General features: G+C 54.7%; 1 protein-coding gene across 2 annotated transcripts in view; it reads left to right on the forward strand.

Moving 5' to 3' along the window:
• SMAD6 (SMAD family member 6) overlaps window positions 1-21,331 on the forward strand; it is a 74,829-nt gene extending 53,498 nt beyond the window's left edge. For both annotated transcript variants that reach the window (XM_004758625.3, XM_004758624.3), the window contains one exon: window positions 20,301-21,331. In XM_004758625.3, coding sequence (XP_004758682.1) covers window positions 20,301-20,842 — 542 coding nt within the window. In that variant the 3' untranslated portion in view covers window positions 20,843-21,331. The remainder of the gene's footprint in view (window positions 1-20,300) is intronic.
• The last annotated feature ends 389 nt before the right edge of the window (window positions 21,332-21,720 follow it).

The following is a 21,720-nucleotide window of genomic DNA, read 5'->3' on the forward strand; positions in this document are numbered from 1 at the left end:
GTTGTGCACAGTGTTAGTTCTAGAAGGTGCCTGTGGGAGGAAGGCAGCGTCTGTGGAGAGCCTTGCTGCCTGCTACACACCACTGGGAGTGAAGAGGTCAGGCTGAATGTTTATGAATCCAGGCACCACCTTGGATTGGCCAAGAGGCCTCAGTTCTCTCCTTCTCTGTAAAATGGGGCACTAAATAGCATTAGCTATTTAGTGGTGGGAACTAGCTGTGCCTGGTATATGGTCAGCTTGCCAGAGATGTCAGCTATTAGTATGGAAGTCTCCAACCAATGGTTCCTTGTCGTGGGTATTCTGGATCCCATTTCGCAGACGGGGAACCCGAGGCCCAGAGAGGCTAAGGCCATCTGTCTCAGACACACAGCTAGCTGGGATTTGAACCGAGGTCCTTGATTCCAAGTCTCACATGGAAGTGCACGCTGACCCGAGGCTCTGTCCTCACATACACCCAGACACACTGAGTCAGGGCCATCCACTGTGGCTCCAGAGTGTCGCCTTTCCTGCCGGTCTCCCGGCCTGGCGCTGGGACCGCCACATCTGTCTGATTCTAGGAAGTCCCTTTGGTTCGGTCTCCTTCCTGCCCCTGTCATTCCTCGCTCGAGAAAGCCAGGTCTCTCAACCACCATGCCAGGCTGTTGAACCCTCCACTCTTGGGATCATGACATATCAGCCAGAAAAGGGGCCTCTTAAATCTTGTTAAAAAGCGTAGGTTCCCGGGCTCCACCCAGGAGCCATGAATCAGAAACTCCAGAGGCGGGGCCTGGGAATCAGGACACCAGGGCCCAAAGTAGGAGGAACACAGGCTCTTTTAACCCTTTTAGTTTTCCAGGTGGGAAGCTGGGGCTCGGAATGGGGTCCATGTCGCGGCGAGGTCCAGTGAGCCTGGGAAACTGGAAAGCCCTCTGTGGACCCTTACGTGGGCAGTGGCTGCTGCCCCTTCCCAGTCCTGTCCCCATGCCTCCTTCCCCACCCCCAGCCTTGACTCTGACTCTCGAGAAGCCCTGTACAATGGAAGTGGTTGCGAATGGGTGTGCAGAGACCTTTCTGGAAACGCAGGCTCTCTGCTCGCAGACTTCCTGTGTCTTACAATGTTATCTTCAGAATAGGAAACTTTGCCCCATTTTTGCAACGCACATCCTTTGCCTGAGAGTCTGTGGTGGTGCCGGCCAGCCAGGGCGGGTCACTTCTCAGGCGGGGACGGGGGGTTGCTCTGACAGCCATTCGAGGAAGGACTCTCTCCCTGTTACCCACAAGAACAAACAAACAGACCCTTTTGCAAAAATAATTCGTGTTGGCTGGCCTCCTCAGGATTATTTGTTCCTGGAGCCCCGTGGTATCGAGGACTGAGCCTTTCCTCAGAGACGGGGTGCCCTCGCTGTGGGGCCCGGCCCCGCTGCCTGACCTCTGGCAAGTGATTTCTGCTCTCTGAGCCTCAGTTTCCCCTTCTGGAAAGGGAGGGCGTTGGACCCGATGGTCTGTAGCCCTGAAGCTTAGCAAGTCTCTATGAATCCTTTGATTTCCCCCTCACTTCCTCCAAGTTTCTCTCTGAAATAAGCACGAGGTTGCTCTTAGACAGTATGTCCTGCCCCCCCCCCCCACACACACACCTGCCCCAGCACTCTGTAGTTTTTTAGAGTTTCCACCAATCCAGGAGTGGTGTGCCCCCCCGCGCCCCCCCACTGCCAGACTGTCGCAGACCTGTTAGGCAGGCAGGTGGCTTCCCCAGGTGACCGAGCCCATCCTGAGTTGGGAGCAGGGCTGTCGGGGGTGGGGCCTGTCCCGGGCTTGCCCTCAGCTCCAGGCCCAGGCCCCAGGCTCACTGCCTATAGGCCAGACGCAAAGAATGTTTATGCTGTTTCTTTTACTCCTCTCAGACTGGAAGTCTTAGGGAGGGCTATTTTGGTTTGAGGGAAGAAATATGTGTGTAGAGCCCGCTGAATAACTTGGAACTGACCAGAAGGAATGATGTTTACAAAAACAAAGAGTCTCTCTGATTTCCTTTGACATCTCCGTCATCTTGTCCTCGCTTCGGCCTCTAGCGCTTCCCTCGCCACGGAAGGACCCGTCTTCCAGGGAGCCTGTGCTGTTGCCCCCTTGCACACAGTAGGCGCTTAGTGAGCCCGAGGGAAGAGCCAGCCTCCTCAGCAAGGGCTCTTCTCACATCTCCGCGGTACTTCTGTTGGCTGGACCCCAAACCCACAATGAGTGGTTCCTGAAAACATCCGACCCACTCTTTCCCCTCAGGGAATTTGCTTCCAGGGTTTTGGGGTGGGGCTCCACATGTTGGGGGGGAGCGGGCCCCCTCTCCCCCCACCCTGGGGCAGGGCCGCTCTTGTGGCTGGGTGGGAGCGGTCGGGAGGGGGCGCTTTGAGAAGGTAGAGAGGCTCAGACTGGCAGGAATGACCTGCTGCTAGGTTGTGGTTCTTGGTGGGTCTCTGTAAGTAGGTGGGTCCATCTGCTGGTTTTACGGGAAAGGCCAAGAAGAGGGCAAGGGTTGAACCAAGTCATGCTCAGATTCCAAACGTCTGGGTGAAGTTCCTTCATCTGTGGGTTAGTGGCAGAATGTCTGTCCCATTTCTGGTCGCACGCACTTACAAGCCCCTGCCTCAGTGTTTTTGCTGGTCTGAACTGATAGCAAGTTTTGAAGCCCAAGAGGGAGGTGCAGAGGAGTTGGGGCAGCAGAGAAAAAGCGCCCAACAGGATGCCTGGCTTCCCTGTCCCATAAGCTGTCCCTGTCTCCCCAAGGGACATAGCAGAGAGAGAGGCCCCTGCTAGCCTCGGGAGCCCGTCTTTGGCTGGTTCCATCACCCAGCGTCTGCTCTCAGGGTCTTGGTGATCCAGAAGACCACTGAAATGCTCACAAGGCCAGTAGCCGTAGACTCCATGTGGGCAGTGGTCTCAGGGGAGCTCTATGGAGCCCTTCCAGAACTTGGAGGCAGAAGGTAGAGGCAGAAGAAAAATTTTTCTGGCCCGGAGACTGTGCCTGACTCCTGGCCCAAGGTCAGTGCCACTTGCAGGGGCTCTGCATTCCTCAGGGGTCCTTTGGCTGGCGGGCTGCAGGGTAGCGCCAGGACAGAGGCACCCCAGGGAGACTGGCGGCTCTGGGTCTCCCTGGCACGGCTCAAGTCCCCACGTGCCTGGAGACACAGGCAGTTGCTCCTGACTCGGTGGCCTTGGGGACCCGCCCGGCCGGAACCTGCCATTCCCCCATCAGTGCCGCCTCCCCGACTTGGCAGGGCCGCCTGCTGGAGCTGGAGCGGCCCTCGGTATTTCCAGCTTGGCCCTCTGCCCGCTTCTCTGGGGCCTTGCAGTCTGTCCCTCGCGGGCCAGGACCAACACACCCTCTCAGCTTGACTGCTTCCCAGCCTTACCCAGGGCCTCTTCCTGCCACCCTGTACTCCTGGGACTCTCACCTTGCCTGCTCCCTAGAAGACAGTATTGATGCCCCAGAGTTGAAAATGCAGCTGCCTCTCAGGAAGAAGGCACGGAACCTGGCTTGTGTGTAAATCACCAAGGCCATGACCGACCTTGGTTCCCCACCTGCCGTGGGCACCCGAGGTGTTTTGACACCAGCTGGGGCCCCTCCCCACCTGCCCTCACGTGCACTTGCTCCAGTTGGCTGGATCCCCGGGCCTAATGCCCTAGGAGACACTGCTGCTTTAAGATGGGCATGGAGATAACTAGGGGGCGAGCTGGTGGGCTGGAGCCAAGGGCCACCACTCCTCCCTCAGGCAGCCGCTCTGAGAGGCCCTGGGGGTGCCAGGGGCTCAGCTATCCAAGTGGCTTCCCTTCCAGATACCTAGAAAGGCAACAGCGTCAACTTGGGGACTCCTCACCAGGGCAGCAGATGGGATGGTGGGCGACAGACTGGAAAGACTGCTGTCTAAGAAACCATGTTTGGTGATTTTCAACCAGGGCAGACTGGAAAGCTCATGGATAATGTTTCCTGTTGGCGGTCATTTGGAGATGTGCTTGAGTGGGCAGATAAGAGCGATCTGTAATTGGTATGTCAGTTGTTTATACAGCCCTCGTAGGATAAACAGTTCTCCTGAACCTTATTTATGTTTTGCATTTGTTTATCAAAACTTCTTTTTTAACTTCAACCCAAGCTGCTTTCGGAATTATTACAAACTCTGGATTTGCAAGTCCTAATTAATGGTGCTTTCTTGCACGTGCACAATAGTTTATCTCGGGAGCATGCATGCTTTGTCCAAGAGCCTCAGCGCTTAGGGTAAGGGAAGCCCGAAGTGTCCTTTCCTCCTCAGTGTCAACATTATGTGAAGACTCCAGGGACAAATCATATGTCTTTATCAGATCAAAAGCAGACATGTTACAGAGTAGATGAAGCATGAGATCTTTCCTAGACCATGCCCACTGGTATTGTCCCCGGAGCTTGTCTGGCCTGTGGACACTCCGGGTGAAGCTGGCATATGGTGGGGTGTGTATGGGGCCAGTGGAAGGAGGAGAAAAGGAGAAAGATGACAGACCAAGGGATACCTGATGGTACTTTCCAGCGACAACAGATGTTCTTTCTTGTTTTGTGACCTGATGTTTTCCCTCTACTGCTTTTATCCTTCCCTGGTCTCGTGGCTCACTGTCGACATTCTGCCAGCCAGCACTGGCGTGAGCCTTTCCACATTACTGCTGATCAGCAATGAAAGATCCTGCTTGGTCTAAGGATGCGGCCCTGATCCTAGGAGACCCAGGCTCTCATTTCATAGCTGGTTCTCACTACCCCCCAAGGTTGGTCACTTTGTTCTGTGGATTCCTGGATTTCTTGGGGTGTTTACCCATGCAAAGGCCTCCCAGAGACTTGACCCAGATAAAGACGGGCCCATATTCCCATCCTCTTCCTCATTGTCTTTGCAGATACCCGAATGACTTGAATAAAACTGAGCATAACCGTAGGGTCCCCTGCCTTGTGTCACCCACCTGCCTGTCATTCTTCTTCCAATGAGGTTAGAGCAAGAGAATAGAGGGAATGAATGAGAAGCAGCATCTTCCCCAGCCCAGCCTCTGATGGCCTCTGGGCTTCACATCTTGGGGTCCTCCTTTCTGGCTAGTGAGAATTATCAGGGGATAATTCGGTACACACACTGACAGCAGCCTTGCATGTCAGGGAGGGAAGAGCTTCCCCCCATGGCATAGACGAGAAACTGAGGCATGTCACAGTTTTATGGTGATGGGTGATGGTGGCACGCAGCTTGGGATGGAGCCAGAGAAGGAGACTTCTGGACGTTTGGGTTTGGTGCTGTTATTTTTCACTTTGGTTTAAAGTGTCTTTTCTGGCAGCGATGGCCAAAAGATAGGGCTGGGACGTTGTGGGAGGCGTGATGCCGCTCAGTGGGCCTGGCCTGCGAGCCCCGGCTGACCGAGGAGGAAGTGGTTAGGCGGCCAGGAATGCAACCTGCGCCTCCCAGATTAATTAATAATTGAGAGCTGGCCCCCAGCCAGGCAGAGCTGCGAGAGAGATAGAGTGAACAAAGAGTGGTTAACTCCAGTGCGGGAAGGAGAAGTTCAACTTTGCCTGTGGCTAAGAGGGAAATTCACAATGGCCATGATTTATGGGCTGAATTATTTGGGATCCTCCTTAGTGGGCCCGATGTGGGCATGTGCTCCAGGAATGTAGACGCTGGCGGCCCGCACGGCCCTTCGTGCCCACTGGAAGGGAGGAGGAAAGGGTGGGGGGCTGTGGGGCCGGTGCCAGCCTTGGTGGAGGAGGCGTGAGGCACACCCGTGGGAGACAGCAGGGAGAGGGACTTGGCCCTGGGCACCTGGCCCAGCTGGGTCTAGGCTGGAAGTTGAGTGCCCGCTGGGACACACTCTTCTGAGAGGAGGCATGGAGGGAGCGGTGGGTGTGGAGGTTTGGCTGCCTGGAATTGCAGTTGCACACTTTCGCCCGTGTGACCTTGGGCAGGGGGCTTAACCTCCCTGAGCCTCAATTTCCTTCCTTGTAAGATTATGCCTGGATTGTTCTCAGGGTTAAATGAAATGCTCAGGAGCAACTGGATTCCCAGGGAATGACTGGAGATGAGGCCTCAGTGACAGCCCGGTGATGGCAGAGGATGCCTATGGCACCTGTAGGCAGGGTCGTCACTTTGCAGAGCTCTGCTCGTGTTTGCCGGGCTCACGCGCAACCGTACAGACACGATTATTCACCCTCCTTCTCTAGGAGTCCCTTCGCGCCTGCCCAGGTCTCAGCAAAGATACTCCTTTCTCCCGCTAGCACTTGGGTCCCTGTGACTGCAAACAGCCCTCCACAGGGGGAGGCAGCTCTAGAAGGCACTGGGCATTGCCATGAGTTGGGTTCAGCCCAGATGTCTCCCTGGGCTTCTTGTCAAGGATTATGAACTTGGTCATGGCACACAAGCCCTATGCCCCTCTGAGCTGAAAAGTGAGCCCTGGCAGGGGCGCCTGGGTGGCTCAGTGGGTTAAAGCCTCTGCCTTGGGCTTGGGTCATGATCCCAGGGTCCTGGGATCGAGCCCCGAATTGGACTTTCTGCTCAGTGGGGAGCCTGCTTCCTCCTCTCTCTCTCTGCCTGCCTCTCTGCCTACTTGTGATCTATCTGTCAAATGAATAAATAAAAGTCTTTAAAAAAAAAAAAAAGTGAGCCGTGGCAGACCAATTAGAAGCACAGTTGACAGGACCATTGCTCTCGTGACTTGAGTCCTGCCATGTGAGGCCATGGGTGCACAGACACAGGCCGAAGGATTACTTTGAGAAATACATAACGGTTCCAGAGGTGATGGCTCACCTTCCTGAGGAGCCTGGCAGGAGGCAGTGATGGTAGAAGGAGCCTCAAAAGATGCAGACAAGCCCTGCCCTGCTTCCTTGTTAACCCGTGAGGACCAGGGGGCAGTCAGCCCACCCACCCCTCTGAGTTTTAGATTTCATAACCTAAAATAGGGTCACTTATGAATGATGGGCTTGGAGGATCAGAAAGCCCTCCACATTTCAAAATAGCATCCCATCACCACTCATGGGGGAGAGCCACCTTTCTTGGCCTGGGCTCTCGGGGCTGTGGGAACCAAGCTTGGCCTCCTGAGGCTGTGGAAACCAGTACTGGACTTGAGGTTGGAGTGTGGGGCCAGGGCTCTGGGACTGTGTCCACCTGCTAGCCTGACATGATGGACTGACTGGCTCCTTCCCTCCCCTGCACCTCCTGCCCCAGACCTGACAAGCCAGCCCGTGACAGGCAGCTCGGAGCCTGGGCCGAGACGGCTTCAAGCCGCACACGGTAGCACAGCCACAGATGGGAGACCTGGTCACAGGCGTGAGCCACTGCCAAGCCTGCGGGTCCTTTTGCAACATTTCTGCAGGGAACATTTAAATCTCCTGTTACTGTGTTCTTTACGGCAAATACTAGTATTTAATTGTGGCTTAATGATCTCTCCAGTCAATATTAGTTTTTTGCTTATTACAAAGCCCTCCTGTTTGTTCTAGAAATATGCAAGAGTGATCCAGGCAACCCTCGCTTTAAGAAAATCCACCAGGTTGGACTCTGCGTTCACTGAAGAGGTGTGGTTTATGCACCTTTGTGTCGCAAAAGGATATCTTAGAAAAGAGGATTTAACACGGGGATTATTTTTTGAATCGAATGCCCCTGCCTCTGGTACTTTATTTTGGGGGTGCTTATGGCAACCTGCGCCTGTAGTGTAAAATCAAGGCAGGTGTGTTTGGCAGAGGTCACATGACACTGTCTTGTTGGTAAATAACAACAGGCTGGTGTTAGATGAAGCGTTTTTTTTTTTTAAGGTTTTATTTATTTATTTGACAGGGATCACAAGTAGGCAGAGAGGCAGGCAGAGAGAGAGGAGGAAGCAGGCTCCCCACTGAGCAGAGAGCCCAATGCACGGCTTGATCCCAGGACCCTGGGATCATGACCCAAGCGTAAGGCAGAGGCTTTAACCCACTGAGCCACGCAGGCACCCCAAGATGAAGCGTATTTTTGAGAGCTATGCAGAGAAGACAACCAGCCTCCCACCCTGTTCTTTGGCTCTTCCATTCAGAGCCATCCCTTCTGTTCCCTTCACCCTCATGGACTTAGCAAGTCAGCGAAGTGAAATCCACCCCCCTTTGCCAAACAGATGACTATAGGCTGTAGGCGATTTGGGCGGGGGGTTCCGAAACAAGCCTTGCGCACAGTGAGCTTATCTGGGATTCCATTGGCCGGGCTGCTTCATGAGGATCCTCAAGTAGAAACGAAGCCTCGCCCTCCTTGCCTCGGTGTCTGGGCCTCTGAGCATCCATGTTGTCATCTGTCAACTGGGAACAGGTGTGGCTGCTCACCTTTTTCAGACCCAGGGAAGACCCAGGGATGACCCAGGGATTTCCCAGTGGCTCCCCGAGCTCCCAGCTCTAAAATCCGTTTGGCACCCCACTGTGGAGAGCACCCTGTCAGGCTCGTGGCGCCGGAGCCCAGGGGAGGAGAAGCAGAGCCGAGGGCAGCCTCATCCCGGGCCAGTCCTCTCGCGGGTGAATGGGTTGGACCCACGTGCCCTCCTAATGGCAGCATCAGACAGGATGTGGTCACACCCAGGGTTGGAGGAAGGCTTTTCCAGGGGAGTGACGACGGGATCCTGAGTGAGCAGGAGTCTGACAAATGTTGGGGATTAGGGGAGGAAACTGTCGTGAGGACCTTCGCTAACTCCCCTGGAGTGAGGTACTCTGCAAGGGAAACCAGTGATCCCTAAGACTCCCTTCTTGGTGTGCATCTTGGCGTGCCTCACTCCAGACCCGTGCTCGGGTGGGGCCTCTGCTCCATCCACTGCACAAACACACACACACACACACCCGCCTTCACCACTGAAATTCTAAATCCTTTTTTGAAGAAGGCTCCTCACCCAATGCAGAGCCCAACGTGGGGCTTGAACTCCCAGACCCTGAGATCAAGACCTGAGCTGAGATCCAGTTGGACGCTTAAGCGACTGAACCACCCAGGCGGCCCCAGAATAATTTTTGAACAAGGAACCCTACGTTTTCATTTTCATATTGACCCCCAAAAGTACGTAGCCGGTCCTGGCTCTCAGAGATGGAGGGACCTGCCCACAGACCAGTTTTGCAAATGGGTAGTCTCAGGAGCCTGCCAGATCAGAGGAGAGTAGGATGGACAAAGTACACAAGAGGAGGGTGTTAAGGCACAGGGAGTTAAGGGACCCCAATGGCAGGAGGTGACAGAGCCAGGGATATGAGGGGTCCAGGCTGTGGGGGGCCTCACCTGGTTATCCCTCGGGCCATTTCTTTTTTTTTTTTTTTTAAAGATTTTATTTATTTATTTGAGAGAGATTTATTGAGAGAGATCACAAGCAGGCAGAGAGGAGGAAGCAGGCTCCCTGCTGAGCAGAGAGCCCGATGCGGGGCTCGATCCCAGGACTCCGAGTTCACGACCTGAGCCGAAGGCAGCGGCTTAACCTGCTGAGCCACCCAGGTGCCCCCCTCGGGCCATCTCTATACCAGCTTTAGGTTCCTGCCCCTGAGGGCTGAGACAGGCTGATGGAGGGCGATTTTGAGGTACTTTGCTTTTATGGCGTTATGTTGGGTCCAAGCAGAAGTCCGGGGCAGGAGGTTTTCCAGTAAAATTGTATTTGGGAAAGGAAAGGAAAGCAAAGGGGTCCCACGTTCTCCCGGACCCTGGAGCTCCCCACCACCTGCCATAGACTGCACCCCTGCACCTCTCCCACATGCCCAGGCTGTCCCCATCTGAACCCCCCCAAAGGTCGATTTTGTTCTCTGTGGTCTCGGATCCAACAGGGAAGTCAGGTTGGGTTGAATCCGCCAATGTTGGCACCTAAAGCTTGAAGATGGAAACCCAGCTCATGGGGTGCCTGGTTGGCTCAGTTGAAGTGTTTACCTTTGGGTCAGGTCATAGTCCCGGCATCCTGGGATTGAGCCCTGCATCCTGTGCACGCGCTCCCTCTCACACAAAGAAATAAATAAAATATTAAAAAAAGAAGAAGAAGAAGAAGAAAAAATAGAACACCCAGCTCCGGGGACCGAGAACCCTGGAGACCTGGGAGGGGCCCGGTTTGTGTGTGAATTCGGGAGTTGGGCCATGAGCAGGGCCCACCTGCAGGCAGGGAGGACTGGGGTGCCTCATAACTGCCGCCTCTTTCCTGGGGACCCAGGTGGTGCGCAGCTTCATGATCTTGCACAAATAGTGTTATTTCAGAATCTTTCCAGGCACAATATGAAAAGCAAGGCTTTCCCACCCCAGTAGGTCTCTGCGTAAGAAAACAAACAAACAGATTCAGAGTCGACTTTGTGATAAGACAAAAGAGGACTTGGAATGGGAGCAAAGTTCAGAGGCTTTTGTTGCAGAAACTGGTTCCTTCTTGAAAATGGGGGCTGATTTTCTAAGCTTCTTATCGCTGTCTCTCCTCTCGGCAGACCTGTCTCCTGTACTTCGCTCGCAGGGCCCAGGGAACCAGAATTCTCCCCGACTCTGGACTGGGTCCCAGGCCTGCCTCCTTGGGGGTCTTCTTCCGCCTCTGGCTTAGGTGACTGGGTTTCCTTTAGGAGGGCCAGGCTGGTCCAGGCAAGTGCACGGTGTTTCTGGTGTCGTCTGGTCCTCCAGGCTCATGGCAGCCTCCGGGGTGGCCGTGGGAGGCTGTAGCCTCCCGCAGAGTGTTGTAAGAAGGGAGCTTGGACCATAGGGCACAGAGACACAGGGAGAGAAGCCTTGGTACAGGGAGCCTGAAACAATCTCACCGGGGCAGCAGAGCGAGATGGACGCTGATGGCAGCAGGGCCCCAGTGTTGCCCCCCTGGTGGGTCTCCCTGAAGCAGTAGGTCCTGGAGAAAGTGGGGTGGGGTTGCAGGGGGACACGGAGCAGGCATGTGTGTTAGGGCCCGGCTGGGAACTTGTTTTCTGTCAAGGGTGCCCCAGGAGTTTGCTTTTCAGAACTTGTTTGAATACAGCACAGGAAAAAGGAGTGGAAACCTTCCCCACCGCGGCCCAGGCTGCCACTTTGTTCCACCAGAGATGCGAGGTCAAGCAGGCCAGGGACACGGCGCGGAGGCTGGAAGAAAGGCCTTCCTGCAGGGCCCCACAGGCCTTTCCCTAGAGAAGGCCGGTTATGGCCTGTGTCTGCCACAGACTATCCTAGCACACCGCCCCCAACCCCATCCAGGGTGGAGGCTCTGCGGACCACCCTGAAGAGCAGAAGGAGCCGATGAGGCAGCATGAAGGACCCAGCAGAGGGTGTGAGGCCACCCCTCAGGACTCCCACCCCGCATTGCCCTGTGGCCCTACCAACCCGGGTTCTGTCCTTGTGATGAGGGAACAGCCTCAGCCCACCAAACCTCACCTAGGTTCTAGAACTTCATCACTTGGAGAAGGGGATGATTCCATCTCTTGGATGGAATTGGCAGCTTCTAGAGAGAGCATGGATAAAGAGCCTGCGTGCCTGCCCCCCACCCCCACCCCAGGACTCCGCTGGGGTTAGTATCCCTTCCCCAAAACCACTGTTCTGCACTGTAGCATCTAGAAAACGCTCATCGGGTTTTGGAAGGGTAGAGGGGGTGTGTGAAAACTGAAACACTAAGAAAGTATGTATGTTTGCGGGACTCTGTAGGGGGCCGTTGGTAGCCGTTGTGCCGTATGCTGTATGCTCTCCGAAAACCGCACTGCCCTCCTGGTAATGGTAAGGTGGGCAGCACGTGGTGGGGTAGTAGCCCACCACAGTGCCACATCCAAGGATTCCCCCCTTTTTTAAAAAGATTTTATTTATTAGAGAGAGGAGGAGAGTGCACGTGACTAGTGGGGGAGTGGCAGGCAGAGGGAGAGGGAGAGGGACATGCAGACTCCCCACTGAGCAGGGAGCCATGACCTGAGTTGAAGTCCAACGCTTCCCTGACTGAACCATCCAGGCACCCCCAAGGACCCCTTTTTAGGTCGAGTCTTTATAGAACCTTCCCCTGCCAGCTCGGAGTGGACCTGGCTGGGTGGTCCCTGATAGTGGCATTACCCTGCTCTCCTCCAGGTTGCAACCACCGGGGTAGCGCAGAGTCCCCTGTCTCAAAGCCCAGGTAGTCAAGCTCAGATGTTGCAGCTTCCTAGCTGGGGGCTGTGGACACGTTACCTGACCTTCGGGCCTCGGTTCCTTCATCTTAAAATGGGAGTGACTGAGAGGGCTGGTGGAAGTGTAAAAGTGACTCGCCAGATGTTGAGATAGTGCATTTAAAGTGCTTCGTATTCTGCCTGGCATCTGGCAATGGTTCATTAAATGGTGGCTGATATATAGTATTATTAGTATTATTGGCTGGTTTATTTTATTACTACTGCTGTTTCCCCTTACTTTTCAACTCCATTGGCATGTCTTATCTCTGTAGATATTATTACCTAATGCGAAAATCTTTATGAACCAAAGAGCCGACTCAGTCTGTTAAATAATGTATACAAATAATATAGAAAGATAAGATTGACAGTGGTTAATAATGTTAGTAAGAATAGGGACAGCTGTTACTTACGGAGTGCCTGTTGCGAACCAGGCATTAATTTGGTGCCCTTGAAGTGAATCCCAGCAGCCTGACTGAGGTAAGCGATGATTGCATCCCCATTTCACAGATTAGGAAACTGAGGTCCGGGGAGGTGAAGTCGTGTACCCAAGATGTCACAGCTGGTGAGTGGCAGAACTGAAATTCACATGCAGGAAGCACTCATTGCTCCTGAAACCACGTTCTTAAGTCTAGCCCTGCGCAGGAGATCCCCAGTGGGTCCTGGCCTAGTGGTGAATTTCCAATGTGCCTTGGCAAGTCGCTTTACGTCTTCCGGCCTTAGTTTTATCCTCTGCAAAGTGGTCCTTTTGGGCCACACGGCCTGTGTGATTCCTGGCCTCCCTCCTCTCCTGCTGTCATTCCCCCTTGGCATTCCCATCTCATCCCTGTCTTGGGGGTGGGCGGGGGGAATCCCCAAGCAGAGCAGCTGGCTGGCCTACTGGCTGCGGGGGGTGGGGGGGGTGCGGGGGTAGCCAGCGCCGACCTCGGCCCCGGAGATTGAGAGAGCCCCTGAGGTGGACCCTGGGCAGGCAGCAGCGGTGGCCAGACCGCCCGTGATGTAATGACCGATTAGGAACTTCCTCTTGGAAGCCTGGCTTCCTCTAGGAGCCAAAGGTGCTGGAGCTGAGGTGGGGGGTGGGGAGGGGCGAGTGGGAGCGAATAAGAGGAAACTCCTGTCAGCTGGGCCCTGCTTTTGGAAAGAGTTCAGCGGAGAGACTCGTTCTGAGCTGTTGACCATTAACATGACATGGCCCCGTGCGCATTCCTTCTCTGCTTTTACTGCCAGAGCCCAATGGATAAAGGAATGGTCTCCCCCTCCCTTAACAAAGGAAAAAAAAAAGAAGTAGAAAAAGAGCCTCTAATGAATGCTGCATATCTGAACTTGCTGCAAAACCCAAAGCCATTTCTGCAGCTTAAAATGACAAAGGAAGGTTAAGTGGAAACTCCTTTTCCCCCCTTACGTTTGATTACAAAAACTACTTATCTAATGGGCAAACAGGGCTTTTAAAGGGGTGTTAGGTTAACCAGATCCAGGGCCACATAATTACTCCCAGGCCTGGGAGCCGCAGATGAAAAAGCTGCCGGCTGGAAGGGAACTTGAAGCCACAGGCATGACAAGGGACAGAAGAAAGGAGCTTTCCCGGAGGGCAGGAGGCCCCAGTGCGGCCTGTGAAAAGGGGACTGGAAAAGCCAGCCCTCTGGGGGCTCCTCTCCAGGCTCTGCTGCCAGCTTTCTGGGTGACCTTGGGCATGTCACTTCACCTCTCTGGGCCTCTGAGTCTCCCTTCCCAGCCCTCGGTGGGGTCGGGGTCTGTCTGCCCTAGCTCTCTCTGCTCATGTGAAGTGTGGCTGTGTCAGCTCTTTCTGTCCAACCCCGGGGAGAGGCAGGGAGGCTGCTGTGGCCCCAGACGGCTGGGAGGCAGCAGCAAACGCTTTGAACACTGAGGCGTATGGGCTAACCCGCCAAGCCCCTGGAGACCAGGAGGACTCAGGGTTCCAGCCTGCCAATGCTCTGAGCCTTCCCATCTCACTCTCTTAGAGCCTGAGGAAACAGAGACTTGAACCTGGGTACATCCGTTCACAGGATGGCCGGGTCCGAGGCAGTTTGGCCAAACTGAAAGGGGGGTGATCACGAGGAAAACAAGCTGCATTGCGTATGCTCAGACTTTTGGAGCGTGCAGCCCACGGGGGAGCCCGCAGGAACGTTCCTGCCCCTTGTTTTGACAGAAAACTGCTGATTCGAAGAAGCTAAAGGCTTTTCTTGGGATTTGAGCTCTTCCCGCCTCCCCCAGGCTGCAGTCAGCTCCCTTGGTGCCCACCCCCCGCCCCAATTACATGGGAGGCGGAGAGGAAGGAATGCCAGCCATCAGAGCGGTTGGCTTGGGCACAGGGGAGAGTGCCTCTTGTGGGCCAGTCTCCTCCTGCCCACCACAGGTGTCCACCACCCTCTGGTGGCAGGAATGTGGGCACCACGGGGAGGTTGGGTCACCGGTGCCTTGTCTGGAAACACAGGGGCTGTCCCCTGGGCCACCGCAGAGCCCTGCTGAGGCCATTCCAGGGCAGCCATAGGGAGCTGCCCTAGCAGCACATACTCCTGCTTTCAAGGCATCATAGCTACACTTAAATGCACCACTCTTCCGAGTATAGGTGGTGCCTGTGGATGTACATGTACGTGTACACCCCAGTTGCCATGGTACCAATCCAGATGTCAAACATGACCATCATTCCAGAACGTTCTTTCACGCCCCCTCCCAGTCATTCCCGCTCCCCAGAGGTAATCCCTGTTCTGATTTCCATCACCGTAGGTTCGTTTTGTCTGCTCAATAATGTTATATAAATAGAAACCAATAGCCTATCTTCTGTATCTGGCTTCTTTCACTTAGCACAACATATTGGAGATTCACCCGCGTTGTTGTGGGTTTCACTAGTTCGTGCCTTTTTATTGGTGAGTTGGATTCCGTCCTATGGATGTCCCTTAGTTCTGTGTTTCCATGATCTTAGTCTGTTTGGGCTGCTGTAACAACAATGCTGTAGCCTGGGTGGCTTAAAAAACACTTATTTATTTCTTACCATTCCTGAGGCTGGGGAGTCCAAGATCAAGGTGCTGACAAGTGTTGGTGTCTAGTGAGGGCCCAACTCCTGGTTCATAGGTGGCCGTGTTCTCGCTGTATCCTCAGGAGGGCAGAAGGGGTGAGGGAACTCTTCTGGGTCTCTCTTCTAAGAGCATTAATCCCATTCAGGAGGGTTCTACCCTCATGACCAAATCATCCTCCAAAGGCCCTGCCTTCAAAGGCAATCACACTGGGGCTTAGGATTTCAGTATCTGAATTTCGGGGGTTCACAAATACTCAGTCCCTAATATCCATTCTCCCGTTGATGGACATCTGAGCTGTCTGCCAAGTTCAGGTGATTCCAAGTAGAGCTGCTGTGAACATTCACTAAATCGCAGAAATCTTGAGCCCGTTATTCAGATGGGAAGCCAGAGGCCAGGGAAAGGAAGAGGGACTGCCCGGTGCAGGCCCCGAGGCAGGATTCCTGACCCCCCAGCCTGGGGCCGCTCTGCCAGGTCCACCCCATACACAGCGCCAGACCGCGCCTCTTCTCTCCTCCCACCCCCAGCCCAGAGCCCTCCCAGCCACAGGACCCAGAGTCTGGCTGGGAACTAGGCCAGGCCCCGAGCAGGGGGTAGTGAGCAGGAGTTTCGGTCAGAGCGCGGTCATCTTTGATGTTGTTCACTCGGCTCTGACTCCCTGGTATTTATTTGCAATTAAGGAGCTGGTTCCTAATTAGGTTGATGGCGGGACCACAGCCTTGGAGCCACAAGGAGAAAAAGATCTTCTGCAGAAGACTGTCCCCTTGCGCCCGAGCGGCAGCTGGGCCGAGGACGAAGAGCAGAGCCACAGAGTGGGGCTCTGCCACTGTGGGGAGGGCAGAATTTGGGGGGCTGGCCTTCTCACTCGCAGAGAGCTGGTCAGCTTTGTGTCCACCACAGTTCATGAGACCCGAATCCGTGTGTGTGTGTGTGTGTGTGTGTGTGTAAGTAAACAGCCACAGTGGCCCTTGACTTGGTTCTAGACATTCAGCCATGCCTTGCTCCATTCGTTATTCCTGTGCTAATGAGCCCCCCTCTTTAACCTCAGGCTCCAAGCTAGAAACTTACTCTTTCCATCAGTACAGTGCTGTACAGTTAGTGAGGGGCACTGCCATCCACTATCCTATCATAACCTCCCATGGTTGTGACCCTGGTTTGTGACCCCCGAAACCCCTAAGGGGCCCCAGCCTGTGAAGGGTTAGGGCCAGCACTGGAACCAGTAAAGAGACAGCTACTTCTTTCTGCACCTGATTGATCTGCTGCTGGAGTTTCCAGAAAACCCAAAGATTTCTGGGTCAGGAATAAGTCCGTTTTACAAGTGGGCAGACTGAGGCTTAGGGACACTTCAGTGGCTGGTCCATGGCCTCACGTCCAGTCAGTGGCAAGAGCCTTAGGTCTGTTTCACTCTGAAACCCTTTGGCTCCTGTGACAGGCATTAAATTAGAGTTCTAGGGTCCCAAGTTCTGGTCCCAGTGCTGCTATCTGGCTCTTGTGTGTGCTTGGGTGAGTCCCACTGGACCCCTGGGGTGCCATCCGTGGGGCACAAGGACATTGGATTCAATTAGTGGTTCCCACAGGCCAGTCTCTGCACTGCATCTTCACTGGTTCACAGTGAAAGAGATGAGAACATTTCTTATATCTAATCATGTTAACTTTTACATTTCTGATTTAGGTCCTACCTGTTTCATTAGTATCAAATTATACTTTCTTTTGTGCTAGTAGTAGTCGACAGTCTTGGGGTTTTCAAGAAGTCTGTACATGACAAAATAAAACAGTAGTAACCCAGTACATTCACAGTCCCTCTGTTGAACAATGTATTGGTTTGCAAAAGCCCAAAGTGTTGGGGCTCCCTGGACAAGATGACATCAGTGGGTCCCTTAACCTCTGGGGCCCCAAGACCCTAAAAGCTGGGTGGGGACAGGGAGACCCTCAGCATGGTGATGGGCTCACTTGCTGGTTTGTTTCTGGGAGACTTCAGACCTAAATCCTTGCCCACTGTCCCTCGGGGTCCGAGAGCCCCGGCCCTACCTGCTGGGCAGGATCCAATGGGAGCTGGTGGTGAGAGCACTGGGCTGATCCTTAGGATGAATTTTATTTCCTTCCTCCTTCCCTTTTAGCATGTTCTAAGAGCACCCTGGGGATACATGCAGTCTTGGGACAGAGGTAAAGAGGATTGAGGCACACCCCTTCCTCCTGGAAAGTCTAGACCAGCCAGGGGCACTGACCAACAGCATAGGCACCTGCTCAGGCATCAGGAGTGACTGCATTGAAGGCCGCAGGTGCATGGGAGGGGGAGATCAGAGAGGGCTTCTCAGAGGCAGCAGTCTATCTTCTGGAATTTGGAAGACTTGGCCAGGAGCCCAGGTGTGATGAAGTGTTACCCAGTCTGCTTAACCATAGAGGCTGCGGGAGGTGAGGCCTGGCCCAGGCAGTGTCTCTGAGCCAGACAGTTGGGGCAGGCTGGGCCCTAGAGGCCTAGGATAGCTCTGGGGTTCATCTTCCAAGCACAGGATCCAATTCCCATGAGGAATGCTGGAGCAAGGCTGGGACATGGGTACTGATGACGTGGAGGTAGATGATGAGGGGCGTTTGGCTTGGCCTGGGTAGGAGGAGCTAAGAGGAGAGGGTCAGGAAGTATCCCCCTCAAAGGCCTTCAGTTCCATTACTCTCAACCCCCTCCTCCCTTTCCTGCCCCTCCCCCAGATTGCCAAAGTGCTTCTTTGCCTTTTATGATGGAGGGACTCCACCCTGGGGCAGAGCTGCCACTTTATGACTGGGTGGCCCTCTGAGCCTTATCTGTAGAGCTGGGACAGTAGTAAGCCTCAGTGAAGCTGCAGTGCATTCTTGGGGAGCGAAGGCCTTTCTTTGCGGGTTGGGGGGGGTATGACTCACCTGGTAGTGGGTGAGCACCTCTAGGATTCAGACCATGACAGCAGTCTGGTTACACACAGCAACACTGAGGCTTGGGGAAGGAGAGGATTTGCTCAGTGCGGGGGCTTCAGCAGGGAGTCTACCCAGAGTGTGGAGGAGAGCCCCCCACCACTCCAGAGTGTGGCCTGGCACTCCCTCGTGTATACCCTCCATCAGCTCATGGCACCTCCCTGGGCCTCAGTTTTCTCACCTGTGAAAGGGGCTGATAACAGAAGTGATCCAAGGCTGTTGGGAGGAAGGGGACATACGTTGCTTCTCCTGTCCCCCAACATTCTCCAGGCACAGATGTTTGCTCCCCTACCTCTCTGTTTCTAGTGCACTAAAGGAACTCTCATGGCTCATGAGAAGACTGGTCCTGGGGTTTCACGGCCAGGCTGGGATGGCACTGCTTTGCTTCCTCTTGGAAACTACCAGAGCTGTACCGGATGATGGATGGATGGAGAGAGGGGCCGTGGCTTGCAGCGTACCTGGCTGCCCACCTGCTGGCACTGGCCTAGTTGCCAGCAGCCTGGTCGCTCACCCCACGCCAAAGTTGTTTCTCTACCTGCTGGCCAAGGGCAAGTCAGCTGAGGGCAAGGACCTGGGTCTTTCCTCCCCTCCTCCATCCCCCCACTGGCCAGAACCAGGAGGAGCCTGGAGGGGACTATGAGGCAAAGTAACACATTCTCGGGGAGTGGCCTGGGGACCTGTGTCTGGGACCTCGACGCCGGGCCAAGGGTGAGGGGCACGCCCTTTGGGGCTCTGCCCAGTCCCAGGCCTCAGCAGAGCTGGCAGCCTTACAGGAGGCCCTTCGAGGAGACAGTTTCCTGCTAGGTGGCTAGGCGGGCCTGCCAGGGCCTAGGAAGATCTGAGGGGCCCTGTCACCCCGCTGCTCTGGGGCTTCTTAGGCGGGGCTGGGCTGAAGGCAGACAGTTGACCTTGCCCAGGCTCCTGAATGAGATTGTTAGCTGTGTTTTCTTCCTGGGGTTTGGTTGGACTTCGATCTTGGAGAAGCTACGCCATAGAGTGCCTTGCTGTGCTCCCATGATAGTCTCGGGGGAACCTCTCCCTCTGAGTATGAGCCCCATCCAAGGGCTGTATGGGAACATGTCCCCTCATGGGGTAGCCCACCTGCTTCTCAGAGCTGACCTCAAAGGAAGGGCCAGATATGTGAAAGCTTTAGAATCTGAGAAGCTGCCCACACAGGACAGCAGCAAATAGGGGGTTGCCCGCTGTCCTTGAGGGGCAGCCCCTCTGACAGGCCCTGGCCTCTGTGTGACCTTCGGTCTGGTGTCAGAAAATTGTTCATCTGGACATGCACATGTGCCTCAAGCTGGAGGGGAAAGGGATTCCAGTCATCCGGGCCACCCCTTTGCTGTCCCTTTGCTGGGGAAACCGAGGGCCAGAGAGGGGCAGCACACACCTTTTGAGAGCTGGTGATGTCTGGAGCCCCGGCTTTAACAATGTAACAATCAAAGCAGTTGAACAATTGCTTTAACAAAAGCAACTTTGCTTTAACATTCAGAGACCCTCAGCTTTCCCATGTGGCGGAAGGGGCTGCAGTTGGGGTGAAAATCTGTACTTTGTGCCAAGAGAGACTGGGAAACTAGGCATCTTGCTCAAGTCTTGCTCAAAACTGGGAAGGGGTTCTGGGGGCCAACTCCCCCACCCTACCATGTCTTCCTGTGCCCGAGTCCCCTTTCGAGTGGTGATGTATGCCCCCCAATAACTTAATCCCATTCTGTTCAGGTTGAGGCTTGGGCAGGCAGGGCTCAGACCCTGTGTGGCCTTTGGCAGGCTGCTGGTGGTGTCTGCCAGGTCTTGGATCCTCTTGTGTAAAATGAGGAGAAGGTGGCCTCGACCCAGAGTGATGGGAGGACCCAGTGAGTCAGGTGTAGCCAGAAGTACAGTGTGCAGCCCTTCCTTTGGGCGTGTGTGTGGGGGGAAGGGGGGCGGTTATCCCTCTCCTGCTAACTTGAGCTTGGAAAATTCTACGGGCAGGAGCCGGGTGCAGTTCCTGTCTGCGTACCCGGAGCCGGAGCACACAGCGGGTGACTTGCCTTCTCCGTGGGCTCCTAAACTCAGGTGCTCCCCTCGGCGGGTGTGTTAGGGGTCTGTTCTCCCACGAGTTACAGTTCAGGGCAGCGCTGCCCTCAGGTGTGCTGAGCGCTGGAAACCCCACCGTACTTTATATGGAAAAGCCAAGCCGCCTGGCCAGGGGAAAGGGAGCCCCTGTGCCCCCCCCCCCCTGCCGCCCACTTACCCCCTCTCCCCCATGCCCTGTGCTTGCCCCGCAGACGCCAGCATGTCTCCGGATGCCGCCAAGCCTAGCCACTGGTGCAGCGTGGCCTACTGGGAGCACCGGACCCGCGTGGGCCGCCTCTACGCGGTGTACGAGCAGGCCGTGAGCATCTTCTACGACCTACCTCAGGGCAGCGGCTTCTGCCTGGGCCAGCTCAACCTGGAGCAGCGCAGCGAGTCGGTGCGGCGCACGCGCAGCAAGATTGGCTTCGGCATCCTGCTCAGCAAGGAGCCCGACGGCGTGTGGGCCTACAACCGCGCGGAGCACCCCATCTTCGTCAACTCGCCCACGCTCGACGCGCCCGGCGGCCGCGCCCTTGTCGTGCGCAAGGTGCCGCCCGGCTACTCCATCAAGGTGTTCGACTTCGAGCGCTCAGGCCTGCTCCAGCACGGGCCCGAGCCCGACGCCGCCGACGGGCCCTACGACCCCAACAGCGTCCGCATCAGCTTCGCGAAGGGCTGGGGGCCCTGCTACTCGCGGCAGTTCATCACCTCCTGTCCGTGCTGGCTCGAGGTCCTCCTCAACAGCCACAGATAGCGGCGGCCCGCGCCCCACCCCCACCCCGCGCCCCACCGCCCAGAGACACAGCCCCCCCCCCACGGACGACACCCCTCCCCCCCAAATATCATCTACCTAGATTTAATATAAAGTTTTATATATTATATGGAAATATATATTATACTTGTAATTATGGAGTCATTTTTACAATGTAATTATTTATGTATGGTGCAATGTGTGTATATGGACAAAACAAGAAAGACGCACTTTGGCTTCTAATTCTTTCAATACAAATATATTTTCTTTCTTCTCCTCCTTCCTCCTTTATTATTATTCTTTGGTTTTCGTTTTGTTGTGTGTTTGTGGTTTTGTTTCGTTTTGTTTTGTTTTTGTTTTTGTTTTTAAGAAAACGATACAGCAGAGCTAGGTGGAAAAGCCTGGGTTTGGTGTATGGTTTCTCCCAATATTAATGCCCAGACAAAAAGCTAATACCAGTCACTCATTGATAATAAAGTATTCGCATTATGATTTTTTTTTTAATGTCTTCTTTTTAACAAAGAGGGATGTGCCGGGCTCCTGTGGGTCTCTGACCCATCCAGCATCCTGAAACTTGATCTCAGTCTTTTACCAGGGAAAGAGTAGAGGGGATAAATTGAGAAGGGAGGAAGGGCATATGTTTACTGTTGAGGCCAGAGAAGGTTCTGGTGCTCCCTCCCGCCCATGGCTACATTGAATCCTCTGGATGGGGCGGGTGTATATGGCAGGAGAGGTTCTCCCAGTCTGATGGGGGAGGCACAGGTCCGTGTCTCCCATCTCTGCATTGTGCACAAGCTGGAAGAAGACGCTTATTTTCACCACTCTGGGGTAATGGCCCGAGGAAGAAAAAGATAATGGGCCTCAGGCCCACCTGCTGCCTT

Source organism: Mustela putorius, unplaced genomic scaffold, assembly GCF_011764305.1.
Source record: "Mustela putorius furo isolate JIRA1106 unplaced genomic scaffold, ASM1176430v1.1 tig00003896_pilon_pilon_pilon, whole genome shotgun sequence".
NCBI classification, from domain to species: Eukaryota; Metazoa; Chordata; class Mammalia; order Carnivora; family Mustelidae; genus Mustela; species Mustela putorius.